At 37.7% G+C, this 24,372-nt stretch overlaps 3 protein-coding genes across 5 annotated transcripts in view; 2 read left to right on the top strand and 1 right to left on the bottom strand.

Annotated features, from left to right (window-relative positions):
• LOC105836382 overlaps positions 1 to 14,481 on the top strand; it is a 71,771-nt gene extending 57,290 nt beyond the window's left edge. Inside the window, exons 7-9 of one of the 2 annotated variants that reach the window (XM_036293250.1) lie at positions 274 to 6,283; positions 6,683 to 6,974; positions 7,066 to 14,481. In XM_036293250.1, coding sequence (XP_036149143.1) covers positions 274 to 6,283; positions 6,683 to 6,974; positions 7,066 to 8,680 — 7,917 coding nt within the window. In that variant the 3' untranslated portion in view covers positions 8,681 to 14,481. The remainder of the gene's footprint in view (positions 1 to 273; positions 6,284 to 6,682; positions 6,975 to 7,065) is intronic. The other variant, XM_036293251.1, reaches the window with a different exon arrangement.
• Positions 14,482 to 15,990: 1,509 nt separating this feature from the next.
• LOC105836385 (cell division cycle protein 123 homolog) lies at positions 15,991 to 18,138 on the bottom strand. 2 transcript variants are annotated; one of them, XM_012680382.3, is made up of 7 exons: positions 17,855 to 18,138; positions 17,516 to 17,757; positions 17,324 to 17,428; positions 16,784 to 17,006; positions 16,528 to 16,650; positions 16,202 to 16,461; positions 15,991 to 16,092 (listed from the first exon to the last, which is right to left on the bottom strand). In XM_012680382.3, the coding sequence occupies exons 2-7, from the start codon at positions 17,723 to 17,725 to the stop codon at positions 16,033 to 16,035; spliced, it is 981 nt and encodes a 326-aa protein (XP_012535836.1). In that variant the 5' UTR covers positions 17,726 to 17,757; positions 17,855 to 18,138; the 3' UTR covers positions 15,991 to 16,032. The 2 variants fall into 2 exon arrangements, with proteins under 2 accessions (XP_012535836.1, XP_012535835.1); XM_012680381.3 differs by having other exon boundaries at positions 17,870 to 18,138.
• Positions 18,139 to 18,626: 488 nt separating this feature from the next.
• On the top strand, positions 18,627 to 23,443 carry LOC105836384 (rab proteins geranylgeranyltransferase component A 1). The gene is made up of 11 exons (XM_012680380.3): positions 18,627 to 19,196; positions 19,296 to 19,362; positions 19,994 to 20,185; positions 20,260 to 20,446; positions 20,525 to 20,762; positions 20,849 to 21,071; positions 21,146 to 21,352; positions 21,444 to 21,568; positions 21,639 to 21,799; positions 21,914 to 22,084; positions 22,387 to 23,443. Exons 1-11 carry the CDS (start codon positions 19,148 to 19,150, stop codon positions 22,558 to 22,560), a joined length of 1,794 nt encoding a protein of 597 aa, XP_012535834.1. The 5' UTR covers positions 18,627 to 19,147; the 3' UTR covers positions 22,561 to 23,443.
• The last annotated feature ends 929 nt before the right edge of the window (positions 23,444 to 24,372 follow it).

Raw genomic sequence — 24,372 nt, 5'->3', positions numbered from 1 at the left:
GTAAGTAAAGATTTAATCTGAAAAATTTTTTTATTTAAAAAATATGTAAAAGTATTCTGATATTTTGTTCTATTTGCCAGATATTAATTAAAAAATTGTATTGTGTAAAAATAGAATTACTAATAAAAGTTTTATATATATATATACATATATATATAAAGTTAATAAAATAGGTAGAAGAATCAAATTTTATTTTATCATGGACAGAGAGAAAGTTATAAATATTTTTTTTAATTAAACAAATATTATTTTGGGATTTCTTTTTAATTGCAGTTCGGCGAGAGTATAAAACCTTTGGTGATTGAACTATACATAAGAGCGCTAACAACGGATATGAACGAGTTGGAGAGTCAAAAAGCGAAGTCGGACAAGGACAAGGTGCGCGAGACCGCCAAGCGTCTGAGCACGCAATTTCTGAAATTGGCGGACGTAGTGGACAGCAATATTGGCATAGCAAGAGAATGCGTTTTGACGGCATTTTCCCTACATCCTACGAGAACCTGTTACGACAGAATAAAGGAATTAGCGGTAGCGTGTGGAAAGGCGAAGGAAGATGGTGTATCGCAAGAGGAGCCAAGTATCAAAGTGGAACCAATTATCAAGGACGAGTTAATTATCAAGGAAGAATTTATCAAGGAGGAAGAACCCAAAGAAGAAACTAAAGTTGATCTTCCCGTGTCGACCGTTGAGATCGAAGTAAAATCCGAACTAACGGAAGATAACAGCGTCACGGAAACATCCTTGGCGCCTTTGCTGAGTTCGACAGTTTTAGAAACGCAGCTGCCAAATCAAAATTCGACAGTTGCAAAGAGTATAGATCTTCAAAATAGTCAGGTAACGAAAACATTTGAACGGACCGATCAGTTGTTGAAGAGCCTACTGACGACAAAGAATCCCGACGTGATGTTATCTGAAACCAATCAATTGCCAACACCAGCGACGTCGACCAGCGGCAGGTGCCCTTTGCATCTGAAGTGTGAATCTTCATCCGAGCACAGTCAGCTCTGTTTTAATTGTGGTGAATTTACCGATAATAAGCAATTAAAAGACGATAAATCACAATTGGACGAAAGTAGCACAACGCTGGGGAAGAATGTAGAAAGAACATTGGACGCGTTGATCTTGATCAAGGGCGATGCGGTGACAGGCTCGGCTAATTATGATGAGAAATCTGTGCCCAGTCAAGTGTTAGATGGCGAGAAACTAGGTTTATCGCCGCAACTGTGCGACGATCTGGCTGTAGTACTGAGTAGTCCACGTTACCACATGCTTAGCTGGGTATTGGACTGGAAGGAGTTGAAGAACTTATGCGAGCGATATCTCGAGAACGCCGAGGAGATGCGCAATACAAACAAGGAACTTAAATATTTAAATATCGATTATTCTCAGTTCAAGGATTGGCCATCAGAAGACGATACCAAGGACGTCTTCTTCGGCATAGAAAAGGGCTACGAGCAATGGGTTGATTTGCCCTCCGACAGTTCCGAACAATTCGGTAGCTTCCAACCGGCGGCTGGTTATAAACGTTCGTCGATGCGTCGTAGTCTTGACGATACTACGACAGACTCTGACAGTGGTAGTGTATTACGTGTTCGACGAACCGCACGAACACGGAAAATCCATCGACTAGAATCGTCCGAAAGCGACTACGATAGCACTGAACGTAAACCAAAGCACTTTAGGAATAGGATTAGCTCGGTGTCGGACAGCGACAGTAACACGCAGGATAGTCAGACTGATAGCCTGGGTAGCGACGGTTGTCGATTAGAAACTAAGAAGAAATCTAATAAATCAAGCGGCAAAGAGTCCAACAAGAAACGAGCGTCGAAGACATCGAACCTTACCGTCGAGTCCGTTTCGCATTTTCATATGTTAGTCAATGAGGAGCGGCATACGAACGCACATGAGGATGCAAGTGGCTCTGACGTTAGCAGCAACGATATCATCACTCTCTTTTCTGCCGACATGGACGAAAACAAGCGTGAAACTATCAAAGGATCAGCGTACACTGCCGCGGCGCAATTAATCATTACGGCAGGTGAAACGCTTCCAAGACGAAGCGATCCAGCGGTACTCAAATCTCTTAGGATGTTTAGATCAAAAAAGACATCGAGAATTTCGCAAATTCTGCAGAAGAATCTGTTAAATAAAAACAAGGACACTAACAACGGCAATCGGACGGACACCGAGCAACAAGCAACTAATAACATTTCGAAATTTGCGCCAATGCTGAACACGCTGAATCTGAATCCGAAGATTGTGCTGACGCGCACGGACGAACCCGATTGTAAATTGACAAGCCGTGCCAAGAAATCGCAGCAGCGGCTGAGTAGCGGTGACATCACCAGCGAGCTGATGAACATACAGAAAACGATGCCATTCTCGCCAAACAAAAATGTAATAACGTATCAAAAGAAGTCAAAAAATCGTACTGCAAGCGGCAAGAGCAACGCCAGCGGCAAGAGCGACCACCTGCCCTGTTCTGTAGTACTCGACGGACGTTGCGAACATCATCATCACAATCATTTTGGCTCTGTCAAGTCAAACTTAAATAAAACCAAGTTTGACATTCTCGAGCAAGCCGTTAGGGATTCTGACATATTGGCCAAAAATGTACCAGGTCTGAACTCATTGGACATGATGGTACCGCCGCGGCAGCGTTCCACGGTGAATGTTGTCCAGCTTTCCAGAAGTGGCGTGCCACAGAGCCCAAATTCCGCTACGGGCACACCGACAACCATTAACGTCAGCGGTAGCACGCCGCCGCGGCCAACACGCACTCCGAGTGTGGCTAGCAATCAAAGTAGCAGTGGCGGTGGCAACGGCAGCATACAACTGCCAGGTACCCCGTCCTCAACGGGCGGACACGACAGCGGGGTTGGTATGAGTCCAGCCGGTCAGACGCCACCATTGAGATCATCGTCAAACCTCGGAATATCAGATGCTATCGGCGAGGAAGCTAATCAGTCATTGGACGCTGTATCACCGTCGACTATCGGCTCACTCCCGACGACGACGACGATGGCTGCTAATAACGTCTCTGTAGTCCATCAACTCACTTCTACCGAATCGTCAAGTCCGATAAGAACAATGGCGCAGATGCGTCGCGTAAGCAATCAGCAGAATAACCAATCACCGAAAAAGTCACCCTCTTCGCCGTGTTCCGCGGGTGTGGGAGCGATTACAACAATGACGACGGCGACGACCACGATGCCTTCGAGCGGACTGATCGCTGCATCTGACTCATTAAAAGTTATCTGCAAATCTGACGGCAGTTACCATCTTGCGTCTATCAGTCCCAACCAGATCATGCCCAATCAGAGGAACATTTTAAGTTTGCAGAATCTAGAGGATGGTGGTGCGAATTTTGTACGACAGACGACGCAACGCGGTGCGGATGCAACACAACAAACGTCATCTAACAGAAATGCCTACGATCGACTGAGCGGCACAAGCACTGTAAAGAATACGTCGCAGACCGGCCAAAACGCCGGTTTGCCCAAGTTCCAACAGGCCTTCCGTAAAACCTCCATCTATACTCTGTCAGATGCGACCGCAAGTGGAGTTGCTAATGCTGCGACGGATACTCCGCTGGGTGGCGTCCAACAAGTGACGACGACGTCTGCACAGAAAACGACGAATCTATCAAAGGCGGTGCAGACATCCGTACCGAACAACCAACAGCAGCAGCAGCAACAACAGACAAATACCGGAAATGTAAATGTGCAATCGATCATTCCTAATCTGCAACTGCCAGCTGGCAGACAGATAGTCAACATTGTGCCGAATTCCGGTAATAACGGTCCGACGAATACTCCTATCGGTTCAAATCAGGCCGCGAATCAAACGATCACACAACTCGTGCAGAATGCCAGTTCGAACCCTGGAGTTATATACACACACAAGGTAATAGCTGGCAATAATCCGAACCAGCTCAACATTATCCCACCGGCAATTATATCGCACGCCAATTCGGTACCGGGTGGCAGAACTCCTGTAGTCAAGCTTAACATTATCCGTACGCCGGTTAGACAACAGAATCTCGCGGGAACTATCCAGGTCCTGACTGGACCAAGATTACAACAACAACAGCAACAGCAACAACAACAGCAAGCCGTGAGAACTAACAGTCTTACAATCGGTCCTTCAATTGAAGTGAACAATCAAGTGAGCTCGACGACTCTCGACGAACAATTACGAGAGTTCGAGAGCGTACTGGAACAGGTGAAGGAGAGGAGTATCCAGCCGCAGTCTCATCAGTCGATCTCTAATAGCGCAACAACAACAACCGTACAAACGCAGACCACCACGCAGCAGACTCAAGCAAGTAAACAGCAGCAGCAAATATCCGTTAGCACCTTGGCGCAGCAACTGATGATGCCGACGCAGTCGAACGCTAACAATGAATCGTTTGCTAGCAATGGCAATACCGTGGCATTCCAACAAGAATCTGTGTACCCGCAGAAGGTCTCCCTGGCCTATGTAAATCCAAACAGTGGCACCGCCAAGGTGGCGACTAATTCCACGACACCGGTGGTCGTAGTCACTAGCTATTGTCAACCAGCGGCGTCGCCAGCGCTGAGCGTTACGTCTCAGAGTTCCTCGAGCCCGTGCGTGACACCAGCACCAGCGCCGATATCACAATCGACCGGCAAAACGCCATCAACACCACCGTCCGTCGCACCTGGGACCGCCGTTGTTAAAAGTAACGTGAAGAAATCGACACCCAAGGCGGTCAAAAGCAACACCACTAATACATCTAAGGCGTCACCGATACCAAAACCACAACAGAAGCCACAAGAAGATGAGCAAACTGCTCAGCGAATCTACGCAATTCTTGATGAGTACGCGGAGCAGCTAAGAAACTCTCCGGATCTCAATAACAAACCAGCGCCTCGCAGAAGATCTAATCCGCCGACTAATCCGAGTCAATCGACGAAAAAGAAGAGAACAAATACCAACAAGACCAAGCCAGTAGGACAGCAGAATTCTGAACTGAGTCCTAGCACGGACGATCTTGGTAGAACTATGGGCAGTGAGGATTCGTCCAGCGGTATTGTACATGTGCAGGATAGTCCGGCAGGTTTTTCTGCACCAGAGGAACCTTCGATGAGTGCAGATGCGAGCGCAGAGGTGCGCAATCTGACGAGCGACTCGAACGATGGCGTTGAAGTAAACGTGAAGCGACGTAATCTCATTTTCACGGAACCAGGCTCGGGACAGCCACGGGCAGTGATCGTCCAGGAAGCATTGCAATCTGGTTCGGTGAGCGAGGCGCTTGCCTCGGTCACAAGCAAAATGAGCGGTACGTCGGTGCTGATGCCTACCAGTATTGTGCTGCCACTAATGAAGGGCACCGCTCAGCAGTTCACCATAGTATCCGGATCCAAATTGCTTGCGACTATGCCGACGACTGTGCGTACGGCCAGTGGTACTGCAGTTCCCAACACTCTACTCTTGCAGTCCTTTCTTAATCAAGGCAAGTTAATTCCGGCACAACCACAGGTTAAGCAGATGAAGATGCAGCCATCCTTGCAGACATTGTCGAACAACAATCAAACGTTGACCAGCGCGCAGAACGTTCAAAATACACCAGTGGTGATATCGCAGACTGGAAACACACAGTTCGGTGCAGAAGCAGCCACTGTGACGGTGTCTACACCGGATAAGCCCAGTGTGATCAATGATTTGACGTTGAAGAATGATACTGTAACCGCTGGTAATGCGATTGCAGTCGAATCAGCACCTACGAACACCGCTATTGTGGTAAACAAAAATAATCCAACTCTCAGTCTGATCGGAACTCGAAACATTAACGAGATATCGGACAACCAGCAAATATGCGGTGTCATCACCAGCAATTCGACACTGCAAGGCGCGAGGTTCTACAATTCAAACTTACACAAGCTATCGACACCCGCCACTCTGAAAACGGAAAATGTAGTCTGCATCGCGCCGGCTGCTACGGTCTCCCATTCACCAGAAAAGAAATCTCCTCAGGACGGACAAATACAAGAAAAACCAGTGTCCTTACAAACGGGCGCCACCATTGCGCTCACCTTTACTCAGCAGACTGATGTGAATGCTATGCTGAACGACGCAAATCAACAGCAGAAGGACACAAAAGAAGCTTCTACTGAAATAACGACCGGTTCCAAAATTATTTCACCGAAAACAGTAAAGAGAAAATTCGATAACGCTATCAGCATACAGGAAAATATGTCGCCGAGAACTTTGATCTCCTCGAGCATTGCTACATCGTTACAGAATAATACGAAAATTGGTAAATATCGATATATAGTAGAAAAACTGTTTTATTTTTTTTATAAATTACTTAATATATTTTTATATCATATATTTACACATTAATGGCTGTTAGATATATCATATAAGAATAATTTCTATGTTATTAATACATACAATTATTTTTATTATTAATTAATTAAATATTTAGAATATATATATATATTTTATATATACATATATATATATATATATGAAATTAAATGTTATAAGTTTAAAATGTGTTTTTTGGATGTGTATTTCTCTAGTCATTTAAGGTTTTTAAACTCTCATATTTAAATTTTAATTGTTTTTCTATTATGCTTTTTTATAGCATGATATACTATAAATTACATTATACTTATATTGACAATTAATTCTTGCATATTGTTTTGTATAGAGTCGATGTCTCCTATTACTTCCACGAACAAGCAATCGAGCGTTATTGATAACACGACGCAATTCCTAGTGACTGGTGGACCGAGCAGTTCGGACAGCCAAGAGTCATCTGTGCAGCAATCCACCGAAACAATTGATGGATCTTGCAAAGTTGGAAACGGGCTACTGTACGAAAACGCACGGTTACAAGAAGCTTGGGAATCGGAAGGAAAGATTTCACCGGAAACGCCATGGAGATATGTTCCTACGGCAATGAATGCATTGAATAACGAATCGTTGAAAGCATATTCCAGGTAAGGATTCTAATTACATCATTTTGTAAAAGTTTTTGTTTAATTTAAACTTTATTAAAATCAAATCCTTTTTTTATCTTAAATTTTTAAGAAAGATAATTCAACAACTGGCCACGATTAATTCCAGGGATAATGACAATTCCGAGAGCGTACTACAGATTATTAACAAGGGCCAAGGCATCGAGATGGCGAGTGGACAGCTTTATCAGTCGAACGCGAAAAAATACTTCATGAATCATACTCTGGACACTTCATATTCTAATAAAAGCAACTTGATGAAATCACAGCTAACTCCCAAAATGGAATTGATGCAACAGAGAATAGAGAAAAAAGCCGCATACGAACGTGAACTTAAGCTACAAAAGAGTTTATCAGAGGAGTGCGAAGACCTGGGAGTCGACGAGCCTAGCACCAGCGAGTTATTTCCCGAGGCAGAGCTGCTATTTGACACAAATCACTCGCCGTCATTTGATCATTCCTCGCAAGATGCGTCCTGCAGTCAGTCTCTGGGCATGAAACCGTATAATAGTTTATATTTCCGATCGCTAGACTCATCTAGTGGCAGCAGAGATGCAAGTCCAATAAGCGATTTCAAGATGAACGACCGCAAAAAGAACACGAGCCAACGCGCGAGAGCTTTAAAGGATTCGTTGAAGAGAGGAAAACGAGAGAAGGAGGATCTGCAATTGGATATTCCAGCGAAACATATACGATTGGCTTTGGACAATCTAAGTCAGGATGAGGCGTCAAACAGCAATTCGGACATCTCTAGGTTATCACCGGCGAACATTGGCTCTTTGGAGAATGACTCATCAAAAGATATGAGTCATCGCGTGAAATTGACCTCGAGGAGCGGCTCGAAAGAGGGAACACCCAGTAGCGTATCTAGCATACCGTCTAACATGAAACTAGACATCGACTTGGATTCAGAATCGTTGCCGCCTAGCATTAACGTTAACAATGCTTCAACAGCAAGTTCGGGTGACGAGAGCTTGACGTTGCTAAGCGGTAATACGGTGGATCATCATACTATACCATCGCCATTGTCACCGTTAACGGCTGGACCATTGCTATCCACGCACAAGTATACGTATACCAATAAAAAGCGTATGTCATCGTCCAAAATGCGTATGGATTCGTATATGGCATGGGAGAGTCCAGTGTCCGAGCGCATGAGGTCTAGCAGCGACGATGAGGACTCCAGCATCAGTGAGTCAATCGGTAGCCAACTAGAAGATAATGTCATGCTGAGCAATGGTTTGGAAGACAGTGTACAAACGTTAAAATCTTTGTCCTCCGATCGGCATTGCACTTACATAAAGAAAAAGGAGCAAAACAAGCTGCAGATGAATACTGCGAGAGTGATTTTGAATCGCGCTGATCATAAATCGACAATGGCGGCAACGACGCTTTCGAAACGAATTCCTAAGACAGATTCGATAACAGCAACAGAGTCAATGATAATATCGACCGACAAGGTATCAGAAGCGTCAGAGGACGAGACGGGCAATATCGTGCTGATGGAGCCAGCGGATTGCCGTGCCAGAAGATCCAGTCTGCGTTGTCACGTGAAGAAGAACTGCGCGTGCTGCAATGGCTCACCGGAGCGACCGAAAAAGAAACCTACGGCGACGACGACGGTCAAGTCAACGGATCACAAGCTGAAGAAGCGACTGTCATCGAAGCAGCCTGGCAAGAAGAGGTAGTCCTAGCGATCTAACGCTCGCGTGAGCATCGCAATATGTTGTTATATCATTAGCGTAGCATCATCGTCGATGATGTATGATGCGACGTTGATACGGGCGTTTCAGCGCGATCGAAACCGGACCGGGGAGGGTTTAACGCTTCTCGCTAAAAAACGCGATTCAGACAGCGAACGATCTTATTTGCGGATCGAAAGATTCATGATGATGGCATTGTAAATATTATTAAAGGCGTGCTTAGATGCGAATTCCGTGAATCTATCATACATAAAATATTTCGAGTATTCGGTGACCGCAATAGCACGCAGGCAGGCGGACTCAATTGTGTGAGCAAAAGAAATATTCTCCATGAATTAAAATTAACAGTGAATCTATTTCACATCTATGTGCGTGCTGTATGCGTGCATATTAATATATGTGTGAATGGATGCGTGAAAGGAAGGAGAAAAAGAGAGAGAAAGAGAGAACGGGAATAATAAGCATACGATTTACTAATTAATTATCGTCGATAACAGTAGGTAATCTCTCTACCATTAGGTGTTAATTATGATATTAAATTGTAAGGTTCAGATCATTTATGTATGGCAGACTTAGATTTTAAATCGTTAAGGACCGTTTTAGCGATGCAATCTAGTCAAGTCGTTTTTGTGACGGGGAATAGATGACAAGTAAATAAAGCGTTAAGATAAGAAAAGCAAGCGAAAACCATAACGATCGTTAATAAATCCCTCGCAGAGTAAAGAGAGAGAGCCTGAATTTATATAATTCAACCTACAGTATGTCTATCACATGGCAAAGCTATTCCGCGTTGTAACATGGTGTGGTCAGACTGAATAGACAAATAATACTAGAGTTCTCTTTCCGAAGAAATATTAGGATAATAGTAACAAGGACGTGCGGTCCCGGAATCGCATCGTCTTTGCCTTTCGTGTAATGCTTACCTGTATCTGTATAACTCTAACTTTATATAGGAAGAAAATTGTCGCTGTAAATTCTCGGCACTCTGCTCTTAGACGATCCCCGAAGAACGCGGGATCGTTATAATGGATAAGACCAATACGCCCTCAAATATGCAAGGCGTATGTGAAATGAGAGGAGAGAGAAAAAAAAAGATGTGGAGTGGCAATAACACGTTCTATGGATCATTCTAACAGCTGTCTGTTGTACGGCCCGACCATACCTTGTCATGGTATATGTAAAAATCCACGATTGTACATTGCGTAGATAATTCATATTAAAAAGATATAATATTATATATACATATATATATCGCTGCACTTTAGTACAAAAACGCTTCACTTTGTTTCAAATGAGAATGATAGATTTATATCGTATCTCCGTGTGCTGTCGTGAGCGAATGAATGCCCGCAAATTTTACTATGGACTTAACTTTAAACTTATAACTTGTAAAAGTTCGTGAGAACGGGATAGAGACTGTATGGGAGTATGAGTTTATCTAACATTTCGTTATGATAATTACGATTAAACGTACGTCGGGTGCTGATATCCATTCCAAAATTTTTTATCCCGGCGCACGGTATATATATATATATAAATATGTAGAGAACTACTACGTCGAGTTTGTTCTTTCTCTCTTTTTCTGTTCTCTTTCGATGTTGCAAGAAAAGAATATCGTAGCTTCAAGTAATCGAGGTGTAACTGTTCCTGTGAATAGTGTCTCATTACGTGATATGAACCAAAGTGAAAGCTCTATCGAGAAGGCGTGAGAGAAACGCGTAATGAATCGATGTGAAAAGCAAACAGCAATACACGTGTAGAATATGTAAACTGTAATTAAAAATTAATTCGACTATTCTGTAGATTTTTGTTTTTTGTTTTTTTCTATAGAATGATAATTTAGTTATTTCTTTCAGTAATCGTTAATCTTATATTTAAAAGAGAATTAAGGATATATTATTTGTTGGATATAATAATATATATAAATGTATATCTAATAATATAAATATTACATGATTGATTTGACTAAATGAGCTAAATGGATACCGGAGAGAAGATTTTAATTATATTCTTTCTCCGAATTTAGTGTTATTACAGATATTAAAATTATGAAAGGATAGTTATATATATATATATAATAAATATTATTTTCTGACAGAACAGCACGGCAAATAGAACTGTTGTAGAGCGCTGCAAATCTTTATAGTTAATTTTGATATAAATTACATTATATAGAGAATCCACATGTGGCGCATAATCTATAGTTCTTCTATTATTACGTTTCTTTCTAATTTACATATTCTACACGTACGATAGCAAATGAAATGATTAATATCTTTCTCTCTACGAGATGTATGTGATATAATCGTTTCGTTATAAACTGTAAATTATATCGTGAAACACGTTCCTTTCGATTTTCCCATTCAGTTAAAGGACGAACAAGATACCTACCTCGTGCGTTTCATCTCTTCCTAGTTTATCTCTATTATGATTCTTGAGCGTGGAAATTCGAATGTTCCACGTATGTAATCGTTCGACGTAATGGAATATTCACGTATGTTTGTCGTATGATAGAGTCGTTCTATGATCTCGCGAGGTATAAACGCGACTCGCGTTTCCGAGAAGAAGCACGTCGGCGTTTTTCTTTCTCTTTCTTTTTTTATATCTGCAGTTTTATTTTAAATACGATTCGGAAAAATAATTGGGATTTTAATTACGATAAAAATTCTGTAACAATGAAAAAGTATATGTAAATAAATTATGTTTGAAGTAGTATTTTTGTTATCTCGCTATTTTTCTAATTAGGACGGATTGAAGAGCGCAAATCTGTTAATAATGTTGTGTTAAAGCGATCTTATTGTAGTGTGGCCTAGATTACATATTTTTCTTTCTCGAATTTCATTGTTAGGAGGAAGATGAAAAAAATTGTACTCTGATTTGCGTCAAACGAGATCGATTGTATTTTATTTCCGCATTCCAAAATCAAACTTTATGTAATTGAGGCGGTCTGCATAAATGCGCGAGAGAATTTACTTTTTAATTGAAAGAAAGTTTTATTTATGGATTAAATAAATTAATTTATGGCAAAGGAGCACACCATTCTTTTTTTTTTCATAGGTAGACCGTCTCTTTCATTTTGCACTCACAATATGATTTTCTCTCACGGTTTTCTCTCGGTTTTCAGCGCGAGAGAAGCGTATCTTAAGAAAAAGAAAATCGCGTTTCCACTCGAGTTATTTGTATAAAGCGAGGACAAGTTCAATATATATATTCCTGCGGTAAAAGTAAGAGAATGTGCTCTATCTTCCTGTATATGTGAGAGAGAGAGAGAGAGAGGGAGAGAGAGAGAAAGGAAAGAGAAACGGAGAGAGAAAAATACGGAGAAATGTCGGCGTGTCTCCGCATGTAAAAATTCCGAGTGAGTGTGAGTCTCACCAAATAGAGATGCGTATTTTTTGAATGGGACGTCAATGGGAGATAGCTTCTAGCTCACGCACGTCGGACGCGCGTGCACCACTCGATTGTCGGTGATAGTCTGGCCTTTCGCCACCCAGTTTAGTCGTACCAATCGCATTTATCATAGAGGGGTGTGTAGTCTTTTCTCATCGTTAAGGCAAATCCGAGAGGCGGACTCGAGGGTAAGAACAGGAAAGCGAAAAAGAGAGAGAAAAGGGGGGAGACGCATTTCGAGACGAGGATTAGAGCCGGTGCAATTTCGGAGAGTTCGATTTTCTGACGTGAAGATTGTCGCGGAGATTCCTAATCATCAGAGAAGAGCGGGTTGAAGATCTGATCTCGCTGAGATTTCACACCGGTGTCGGACCTTAGCGTTTACGGATCGAGGCGAGATATTTTCCCAAAGCTAAGCTTCTTCAGGTACTTAAAGAGTTAGAAAGGCAGGGAGAAATAGAGGGAGAGAGAGAAGAAAAAAATAATGATAAAATAAAACAACCCGCTTACATTGATCGTTAAGCGATAACTTAAGAGTTTTTGTATCGTATGTTTGTTAAGACTACTGTTTTTGTCACTCAACACCCTACCAGTATTCGAGAAAGAGAGAGAGAGAAGAGCGAGTGAAAAGGAATGAGAGCATGCGAAAGAGAATTGAGAGAGAGAGAGAGAGAGAGAGTGTGCGAATGTTATCGTACGTCACTTTAGTATCATTAAAGCGAGCGACGTACAGTAAAAAAAAGCAGAAAAGGGAATGAATTTAAGGCTGCATTTCGATATTACTGCCAGTACTGAAAATCTATAATGTAAGTAACGAAAACTATAGATTTTCAGTACTGGCAGTAATATTGGGACACAGCCCATGAGTGCGAGCGAGCGGAGAGACGGTGGTGAAGAACGAGCGAACAGCCGCAAAACGTACATTCATTAAGCTACGCAATGTCATCTAGCACAAACCACTCAGAAATATAATTTGAGCGATCAGTTTGTAAGAAGAGAACGGAGGGCGAATGTATGAACATGACGAAACTCTGATCACGGATGGATAACAATCGTCGCGATGGCAAATGCGAAAAGAGACGTGCTCCTGTGTACATAACGAACGATAAGAGAACGATGGGCCACGTGTTTCGTAAAGGAAACATTTTTTAGACGGTTACTGAAAGAAGTTTAATTTCAAGATATTAAAATTTTTTGTTTCTGCCTTTGTTCGTTGAATATTTAGAGATGTTTTAAAATACTAAAAGGCTTAAAGTTGAAATCATTAACAGCTTTGAAACACTTTCCAGAAGATATCAAGGTGTTGTGGAGTCCTAAAAGATACCTTAAGATATTTTTAAGATATTTATTATAAGATGTGTGATGGATTTGTAAAAAATATCTTCCAAGACATCTCCATAGATATCTCAAATAATATTTAAAAATGCTGCATTTTTTAGATTACTGAAAAATATCTTTTTAAAACTTAGAAAAAAATACAAGGCACGTCTCAAGGTATGGCAAGATGTTGTTTTAGAATTTTTTTTAAAAAAAGAATATCCATTTGTTTATACGGGTATATTTTTTCTTTTTTTTTTAATTTTAAGAATTAGAAAGATAAAAGAAATATATATAGTATAAATCAAACCGAGTTTCAAATTGAAATGCAATCGGTGCAAAGGGATCTTAGTGTTTTGAATCTAAATACCGTTTAAAACTAAAATATTTTTGAATATTTAGAAAATGGAGGCAGAAACATTTTAATGTCTTAAAAAGTTTTTTTTATGCCGCGTTAAATGTTATTAAGAAACCGAGTGTCCTGTGAAAATTATGCAACTGCAAAAACGTGGCCTCTCGCGATCTTGAAAAGCAAGATTGTTTTGAAAAAAAATCAAAGAGCTTTTATGTAAGTGGAACTGTGCACCGCTCTGATTAATGTATATGATAATTACTCTACGTTGGAAATATTTTGAGGGTCCTCACATACATGTACTGTTTATCATAGGAACAGTAATGCGTTGTAAATTATTTTTATCATGTAAAACGGCATTGTACTTCCCTCTAGAAAACCAAGTTTATTTTTTCATATATGGAGATGGTGCTTAGGACCTTTTTTACATAAAGTCCATTCGAGTACTCCGTTCTGGTATTCGCGTGTATGTTATGGGCGAGACTGATGCACAAATTGCAATCACGATATAAAAGAAATTTTTCGTAATATATAATGAAACAGCGACGAAGCAATCCACCGTATTTCGCTCGCAAAGAAGAGGAGACACTGTAAATAAGGCTTTATTTCGCGAAGCGACTTCGCAACTTTTTTCATCATATTGCACTTGCAGATTTTCGATGACGGGTCTTTGCTTCGTATCGAGTTAAAAGCCAAGCGCAATCATCTATCTTTGTCTTCTGGATGATAAAAAAAATTTGAAATTATTGAAATAGGATGCGCGATGAAAATATGGTTTGCTTCCCACCAAATCTCTAAATCTCTCAAGCTAAATTACTTGATAAAAGTATGACTGAAAAATGTAATCATTTCATTATTATTAATCTTTTAAATCTAATATATTTTTTCCAAAAATTTAAAACCGTTTGGATTCATTTTTTCAGTCAAAGTTTAAAAGTCTTCTTATAATATTTTTCTAAAAATTCATAAAAGATTGTAACTCTTATATTGGTTTTCAGTATGTTAACTATGTGTGTATACAAACGCACGCGCGAACGCACACATATACAAATATATATTATAATTTTGAGGGAAATGTCTTTGCATTATATTATTAAAAAATTGATGAAATCAATATGTTAAAAATTAGAATTTAAGCATTTGTATTTTGCGTCCTTAATCCTCGGCTGAACTGTACAAAGTGCGAGACCCGAAATGCGAAAAGCTGCTGGGTCGTTTTGCGAGAGAACCAAAGCTCGGGTTTCAGAAACATACCACTAATTCATTAATAAAAATCGCACACACAGCAGTAGTCGCCCCATCCTATCGATTTTGTTTTTATGAAGAGATTGTGAGATGAGCAGAAAGGGCGAAACAGAGAGAAACATAGAAAGGGAGAGAGAGATGAAAATACTCCTTGGGGGGGGGGGGAGGGGGGGAATATGACTGTACAGCGTATTAACTTGTCCGAAGGTACATATATCGGAGATCCTTTTTCAAAACTGAAGTATTAAGGATTGCATATTGTACATAAACAAGACATATTTTCTATATAAGGGACGTCGCTCGGTAAGAAGGCCGATGGCTCGAAAAATACTGCAATATTATGATAATTCTTTCAAGCGGTAGGATAGCCTTTAATCGTTTTATGTAATGTAATGATAGAAAAAGAGAGTCTGGCAGAATAAAAGTGAAAGTTCTGTATTTAAATATCCTGTCGGTGTACATTCATTTACATATACACATACATACGCGTCACATCCCAAAACGTAGGAGCGATTCGATGATCAGATCATTTAATTTTGCACATACTTGTAAAACTACATCGAAAGCTTCGAATTGCGACACGCTACAAGAAATATCGGTTTTAAACACTTTATGTTGCATGCAGGTAATTCAGAATTTCTTGCGTACCAGAGTGAAGACAGAAGCGAAGAATGAAGAAATTGGAATTGGTAAATTACAAGGAGCGAAGTAATTTGAACAAGTTCGATTATTCCTTTTTAGCGCTGATGTACTCGAATGATCTCAAAATGTGGGACTTAAACAGTAGAATTTAAGCGGGATAAAATGTAATATATGAGATTTAAAGAGTAGAATCTGCTCGTTGTGTAATCTCGCGTATATTTATTATAGCGTGTACCTACTATTAAATATTAGATATTAGCTCCTCTTGAAAGATAAAATGTAACAATAACTTACAATCCCTCTCTTAAGTTTTGTATCCCTTGTATATGTGAGTAAAAAGTTACAGCTGTTCATACATAAGGAAAATGTTTATTTATACATTGAACATACATCAACTTTCTGAAACGTCAGCGTTTTCTCTTTCATGTTCTTTCCGTTGATTTTCCACTTCCTGCAACAAAGTGAAACTTCAATTGTCATGATCGAGCGTCAGATCTAAAGGTAACAAAATCAAGTACTAAATTTTGCAAGAGTATTTCTTTAGTAAACAGAAGACGTACACTCTGAATAGCTTCCAGCAACGTAACATTATCTCTCGATTGCAAAAACTCGCTGATTTCTTGCGGAAAACAAAATTGTACAGGTGGTTTTGGCTGAATACCTATTTCCTCTCCGATAAAACGGAACTCTGGTGTATTTTCAATATCATTTTGTAATTCCTCGTATGTAAAAAGTGTTCCTTTCGTAGTCGCCGCGTTTACTGCACCAAAATCTATGATTTTTACCTTATCTTTCTTAAGTCGTACAACGTCAAAGGAATCTGTCAAAAATAAATTCTATGAATTACAAAAATTCATATATCATTTTACTACAACGTTCTGCTTACAGTTGCGCAACGGAAATCTGCCTCTGATGCGCTCCAAAAACAAGCTCTTGATGTCCGTCTGTATATCATATTTTTCTGTCTCGTTGGAATGGTGATATTGTGATATATCTCTTTGGCTTATACCTGTATACGAAGTACATGATTTGTTATTGCGTTAAAATTAAAAAGTAAACTCTGTAAAGGCAGGCAGAAAAACGCAAAAACAGTTAATAAAATTTAAGAATTGAGATATAGAAAACTGAGTTGAATAAATTACCAACAAGCTCGTTGTCCATAACAAAACAGCGAAATTCTGTACAAGGATTAATATCACACCATTGTTTCAACACCAAGCAAAACGGTAGAGGATTCTCAGAGTCCCTCAAAAACTTTACGACGTTTAGATCTTTGACAACCCTATCGGAACTTTTCAATAACAAATACACTTCTTCTAGAGTATTACATTTGAGGGTTTTTGTAGGTGCAACCCACATGGCATCCTGCAAAGAAATCACAATTACATATTATAAATTGTACTCTAATTTTCTTAATATAATATAAATTATATTGAAACAATTATTACAAAATTATTATTGCAATATTACTATTCATATAGAAAATTTACAAATAAGCTATTTAATCCATAAAACTGCTTGTTTTAGGAAAGGAATTATTGCTTTTTACTGGCATTTGATACTTGGTTATGTAAATACACATGTATGCTTATTTCCTAAAAAAACAAAATTTTGGAGAAAATAATCCTTTTGAAAATGATTTAATTATGTGAAGTAGGAATGTATAATAGAAAATAACTTACCGCAGGTGTACTCCAATTTGTTTTGACAAATATTGCATCAAATTCATCTAATATCTCCTGTATTTGTTGACTGAATTCAGGGAATGTTGGCTGATAATCTGTTTCCTATAAAAGATTCATATAAATTGATTGTATTATATGTAAATTATTAAATCACATAATTCTATCATCTGTAAAATAAAAGATAGATACCTCTTCTTCATATGTCACTGGCGAGCCGTCAGCCCACTCAGAATTCTCTGGTAAAGATCTCGCTGCCTCGAGAGGCAGCACAAATGTATCGTGCTCCAAATACCTCAGAACATCGTCGGGAATATGAAGAATCCTAGCCTTCAACGAATCTTTCTCAAACATTGGGTACCAAGTGGAAAAGGAGCATTCCAGTTTCGAATCATTCACCATCTTTCCCTTTGTATTTATATGTATTTATATCCCTTTATTTAAAATTGTTTTATAAAAAGTTATTGCAACGCTCATTAAATTTTCAGAATGAGAAAAATATTCATTTATATAAATACCGTACATACATACTAGTTATTAACTCACTTGTTTAAGAAAATAAATAAAGTTTTTCTCTCGTTTTAATTAGTCCCCTTTCTGAGTAAAGTTGAAATGATCAGCAATTATCCAAATTCTTGTGAAGCCAGTTGTATTTATCAAGTAAATATGATATAAAAAATAGTAATCAGAAACTTCGAAAAAATGTTAGGACAAAATGCATTTAACTCAATCGACACGCTAGACCGAGGACCCCAACGACTGACAACTGACACCAACTGACACACCGCTGCCCCGCTGCCTCTGCCTGCGCCCGCGCATCCTACGTCCTACGGCATAGTGTACACCTAACCATGATGTAAGGAAACATGTTTCTTTATATCATGCATTCATGCATCCAACAATTGGTCTGTTCTTTTCAATCAGAGACAAACCTTTCTCTTTCTTCTTTTTCTTTTTCCGAGAATGAGCTGGGTTAAGTTCAGTTAAAAAAAATAGATTTAACGCCACACCGATTTTACTTTGAATCTGGTTTTAAATACATATTTAAAATTATTTTATTTTATGTTGTAATTACATAAAAATTCTCGGAAATATATTTTAGAATTACTTTTTATTCTAGATCTTAATTCTATTTTACAATCAAATTACAAAAATGCGACATATAAATTTACACTTTTTATCTTCCTGATAAAAATTAATTTTAATAAAAAAATATATTACGTTTAATAATCATAAAAATGTATAATATGCTTTAATTGGAAATTAATGTTAGTATATATTGATAATTTGAATTCGCTGTGTAAAAATACAATTAGCCCTTTACAATCGCATTTATGGAAACGGGCAATTCTTATTTGTTCGGGTCTCGTTCCGCGATGGAGCGCGACATTCGCGACGAGCTCGACGTCAGATTAACGAATTAACGATCCCTCTCTCCTTCTTCCTCTCTCTCGTCGGCGCATACCGCATACCCACGTATATCTATATCTGCTCGTATCTACGGTTGCACTTCTGGCAAGTCTGGCACACACCGTTCTGTCAAACTCCAAAAGCAAAAAGGGTTGAACAGGTCTCGTGCGTGCGCGAAAGCCGCAAGTGAGGGCCGCGTGCGGGGCGGGGCCCGGATTTCCCTTCAACGCGAATCTCGTCGCATGTGTCGGCCGTCGTGGAAGATGAATTGATTGTCCGATATATTCGCCCTGTGGATTTATAATTTATTCGCTGATACCTCACCTCCCCTTCGCGCATACCTAATCGCGTCGCGTACCTCTGTGATTGCACTACCCGATCAGCTCCGAGGTGGCCGCCGTGGGAGAGGCAACCATGGAGGACGATCTGCCGACCGAGTACGATGTGGTCGTCGTAGGAACAGGTATTGATTTTTATCATGACGGGATAGACGCGTTTGCCGGAAAAAAAATAAACCTTTTCATTGGTTTGATGACCCTCTCGTTGTCATGATTTTCGACAGGTATGACCGAGTCGATCGTCGCCGCGGCGGCAAGCAGGATCGGCAAGAGGGTTCTACATCTGGACAGGTAAACCGGCCTAACGTATCTTTTCCTTCCTTTTTTCTCCAATGATCTGTTAAACGATTGATTATCAATATTTATTATTTTCGTTTTTAATACTCAAATATTTATTAGTATTTAATGTTTTGTTAAATATTAGGAAACTGCCAGAATTGTATGATATAATTTCGTATTCGACATATTTGACATTATAAAAGTAATTTTGCATCAATAATTAATATTTTTAATCTTTATTATTTTATTTCATTTAAAAAAAGTGTTAGAATTATGTAGACAGTTTTGTGTTTGATATATTTAACACAAAGACATTTTATTTTCAATATTTTAATTTTTATTTGTCTATTTCTATTATTATTCAATATTAATATTTATTAGTATTTAATGTTTTATTAAATCTTAAAGAACAGTCAGAATTGTATTTTGTCGTGTTAACATGTGTTTATTGTGAGATATTTTCTTATATTTTATTTGAGGAAAGTAAGAAACTAAAGCAATATCTTAATTGAATTTTTATCACAATTTTTTTGTTAGAGATAAAAAGATTTTTTTCCATCCTTCCTGATATGATATGATAAGCTGCATATAATCAAGATTGATTCATACATTATTAAGTACAATTTTTACTCATTTTTATTAGCAATGAATATTACGGAGGGCTGTGGGCTACATTTAATTTTGATGGTTTGCAAAAGTGGATAGAAGATTTAAAAACAGTTAAAAGTAACACTAGGAATATAAATGTCAATTTGAAGGAGAATGAAAAATTTTTGAAGGCTAGTGACCAATATTCTACAGTCGAGAACATAGGAGAAATTTGGTATATTTTCAAGTAAGTAGTCCCATAAATTTATCAACAATTTCACATAATATTTCGTATATTCTGACCTTCTTCTTTTCATACAGTGATGCGGATCTACCTGATGTTTCTTCAAAGGACACCCAAACCGAGAGTTCCGGGGACAGTGCCGCAGTCGAGGGTGTGGAAAAGACTGATCAGGACAAGGCTGACAAAAAGGAGAATGTGAAACAATGGAGCATAGATCGTATCAAGAAGGAATATAGAAGATTTAATATCGATTTGGCGCCTAAAGTGAGAGATTGCAACTACTTAGACACGTGCATTTATTCTTAATGCACATGTACATGAAACGTGATTTTCTTATTGCAGTTATTATTCGCCCGTGGTGAATTAGTAGAACTATTGATTTCCAGCAACATTGCGCGTTACGCCGAATTCCGTGCGGTCTCTAGAGTCGCGACTTTTATGGATGGCAAACTAACACAAGTTCCTTGCTCCCGCGCCGATGTGTTCGCTAATAAAACGGTTAGTGTTATTGAAAAGAGAATGTTGATGCAACTTCTAACATCCTGCATGGAACAAGGTGCCGATAGTCCAGAGTTCGATGGTGTGTAAACATATTGTACGAACATGCATTTTTTTAATTATTTAATTCCAGATTTAATAATAATATATCCTGTTTATTTTTTATAGGTTTCCGTGATAAAACATTCTTAGAATATCTTAATACGAAAAACCTTACGCCTATAGTACAGCATTATGTTATGCAAGCTATTGCAATGGCAACAAACAGAACGACATGTAGAGATGGTGTTAATCGTACGAAACATTTTCTCAATAGTCTTGGACGTTACGGAAATACGCCTTTCTTATGGCCTATGTATGGAAGCGGAGAATTGCCTCAATGTTTCTGCAGGTGCGTTTCTAAAAATACGCCCTGAAACTTTTCCTCTGTTTTACAGTAAAAAAAACTATATTTTACATTTTTAGACTGTGTGCGGTCTTTGGGGGAATTTATTGCTTAAAGAGACAATTAGACGGCGTAGTAGTTAATGAAGATAAATGCAAGGCCATTATCAGTGGGAGACAGAGATTGGCTTTGGAGCATTTAGTTGTAGGACAGGGACACTTGCCACCAGAAATCGTAGCTTCTGAGGGAGAGAATCAAATTTCGCGTGGAATTTTCATTACCGATAGGTATTTTCGTTTAATTTTTTACAATTTAAAAAACAATACGTCTACACGCAATATATTTTATTGAAGATTCTATTTTTTTTTGCTTCCACAGATCAATTATGCAAGGTGAAAAGGAAAGTCTAACTCTTTTGTATTATCCGCCGGAAAAACCAGACCAAGAAGCCGTTACTCTAATCGAATTGGGACCATCTACTAATGCTTGCCCTCAAGGATTATGTATGTATAACATCAATACACTTCAGAATCACTTTAATCTACATCCGTATTAAAAATTTTTTTTCTCTAGTCATAGTTCATATGACGTGTAAACGTACTAAAAATGCAAAGGAGGATCTGGCATACGTTGTGAATAAGTTCCTGAGAGCAGAACCGCTCGATTCGAATGCTGTACGTAGTTCCTCTGATTCTCATACCCAAACAGTCTCTCCTGATAAACGCCATCTTCAGGTAAAATATCTTTATAAACATTTTATTATTAATTTAAAATTATATAGTTTAAGAGATAAGATAATTGTATTAAAATTGTGTAATGTGGTATTTTTAATTGAATAATTATATTAGGATGACCGACAAGAGAAAGAAGAAACTGAATATCCAGTACCCCAGGTATTATGGTCTTTGTATCTGAATTTACCTGCGAGTGACATTAAATTGAGCGATTCTGCGCCTAGTAATATACATCTGTGTTCTGGACCGGATCTTGAGCTCGATTTCGATTTTGCTGTGAATCAGGTATGTTTGATACTGTAAGATAATGCAATTTAGTAATTGTATGTATATATAAAACATACTAATATAACTAATATAACTAACATACTAATATAATAAGAATTAAAATTATATATAACTAATTATAACATATATAATTTTCTAAGTACCTATAATGTATACCATTCTTTATATAGATATACTTATATTGCAAAACAGTTTAGTTTTTTCCAGTTAATCGTTTTGATCATTTAAATTTATTGAATCGAATAATAATTTTTTAAGTTGTATAATCTTTTAAAATTCTTGTTTTTTTTTGTTTACAGGCTAAGAATATTTTTAAGTCTATGTATCCAAATGAAGACTTTTTACCACGTGCTCCCGATCCAGAGGAAATTGTTCTGGAAGGCGATGAAGCGCCGGGCCCAAAATTCGAAGGTGGTGATATCGCAGAGGGGGAGGAGAAGCAAGATGTCGAAAAGGCCGAAAAAGAAGAATGAACGACTATCATATAGTGCTTTTGCGTCTTTATTGTCGAAAAGCAGACAAGGCTTTCGCGCCTTTAGTGTCTTTTATCTTCATCGTTATTGCAATTCTTTATAAACATATTTGAAAAAAAAAGAAAAAAACAAGCATCAGCAGATTGCGAAATAATAGTAACGAGAAGCTTCACGGCGTTAACATTATTTTTTTTATTATTTGTACACTTTACACGTTAATTTTTTTTATCTATTCGGAATATTTTCGTTGTTCAAGAATTATTTATGTCCAATTCATCTCTTATGCAATGCTTTCGTATTTCACGTTTTATTCATAAAAGTGAGCTTTAGCAAGAAAAAGACACAGACTCGTTAGAAGAGCACAAATGCATTTACGAAAGTGGAAAATTTATGAAATTATAATGTCATTGGATTGATATACATCTATCTCGAAATACTTTATATATCTTACTCTATAATTCAAAAGAATTATGTACATATTTCTTTATTTAATAATTTTGGAAACAATTTTTCATTAAACAGCGAGAACAAAGAAAATGCAAACGCATTTTGAAATCCACTTTAGGTAGACAAAACGCTCGTAATCATTAGACTCATAACATAACCTTATACCGTATAACAATGTCGACAAAGATAAGAATGGGAAAATATGTGGCGTCACGCTTTGATACTTCAGTAGATATTGACAGCATTGCATACCGCAATTTACATATAAAGTATTGTATGTGCACGAGCTATTAGTCATTTAGATAGACATCGTGACATATTGAGGATTGATAGTTTGTATTACATGCATTATACATAAATGGATATACCTTTAATGCGCTGTCATGATATATCTGTAATAAACATGAGAGAAAAAATGCAACTTGATTTAAATGAATAATTGATTCTGGTGTAATTGTCGTCTTTAGTGTTTTGGAACAATTTATTTCTCGATGATTTTGTATTATGTTTATATTTCTGAATGAAAAGAGAAGTACCATTTTTTTTGGTCAAATTTTTATATTTATGTACGCGATTGTACTCATCCAATGTGTTTGTGACTTCAACAAGATAATAATTTAATCATTTTAATAATACCTTAATCTAATAATATTATAAATCGCTTTCAATCTACTTACACATTTGATAATTTATTTTCACAAAGAAGCAATTAATGTTTTATTTTCGTTTCTACAAGTAAAACTACACATAAAACGTAAAAGTAAAATCTTCATAATTATTAATGAGCTACTTTTACCTATAAAAGTCAAGGAAAATTTAAGGCTTTGAATAGCATTCCTTTTTTATTTAATTTTTTATTTTATATTTATATTAAGTTTTAAGGGTGTTTGTGTGTATGTATATAATTTCTTAAAAACATTTTTAATTGTTTTGTAGATACTTGTGTAAAAGTTTCTTTATTATTCTATGTTCATAGAACGGAAAAAATTTTGGATTGATAGATATTATTTTAATTCTCGTAGAGATCAAAATAACTGTATATATCTTTTATTTTTGTAATACTATGTATAAAACTTTATAAAAGTGAAATTAGTGAACTTTTTATTCGTTTCATATTTTTAATAAATATTTCAATTTATGTATACATAACGTTTATGTAATTTAGTAATATATTAGAAGAAATTAATTAAATATCATACCATTTTTATACATTTATATCTTGACTTGCATTATTTATTTATTTACAACAAAAATAAATCTTTTAACTTGCATTCAATACATTAGCATTTATTTACAATATTATGCTGTTATACATTACATTTTTATCAAAATTATGTGTTGCTTTCTTAAATATATATTTTCATT

Source organism: Monomorium pharaonis, chromosome 10 (assembly GCF_013373865.1).
Source record: "Monomorium pharaonis isolate MP-MQ-018 chromosome 10, ASM1337386v2, whole genome shotgun sequence".
Taxonomy (NCBI): Eukaryota; Metazoa; Arthropoda; class Insecta; order Hymenoptera; family Formicidae; genus Monomorium; species Monomorium pharaonis.
This window is presented reverse-complemented; position numbering and strand designations above follow the sequence as displayed.

What these genes read in the sequence shown, in the direction of transcription:
- LOC105836384 (XM_012680380.3), top strand. Translation starts at nt 19,148, where the DNA reads ATGGAGGACGATCTGCCGACCGAGTACGATGTGGTCGTCGTAGGAACA. An exon ending in ATATCGATTTGGCGCCTAAA is followed by an intron (nt 20,447 to 20,524) that starts GTGAGAGATTGC and finishes TTCTTATTGCAG; the next exon opens with TTATTATTCGCCCGTGGTGA. An exon ending in GGAATTTTCATTACCGATAG is followed by an intron (nt 21,353 to 21,443) that starts GTATTTTCGTTT and finishes TTGCTTCCACAG; the next exon opens with ATCAATTATGCAAGGTGAAA.
- LOC105836385 (XM_012680382.3), bottom strand. Translation starts at nt 17,725, where the DNA reads ATGGTGAATGATTCGAAACTGGAATGCTCCTTTTCCACTTGGTACCCA. An exon ending in CAGTGACATATGAAGAAGAG is followed by an intron (nt 17,429 to 17,515) that starts GTATCTATCTTT and finishes AATCTTTTATAG; the next exon opens with GAAACAGATTATCAGCCAAC. An exon ending in CAAATTGGAGTACACCTGCG is followed by an intron (nt 17,007 to 17,323) that starts GTAAGTTATTTT and finishes ATTTCTTTGCAG; the next exon opens with GATGCCATGTGGGTTGCACC.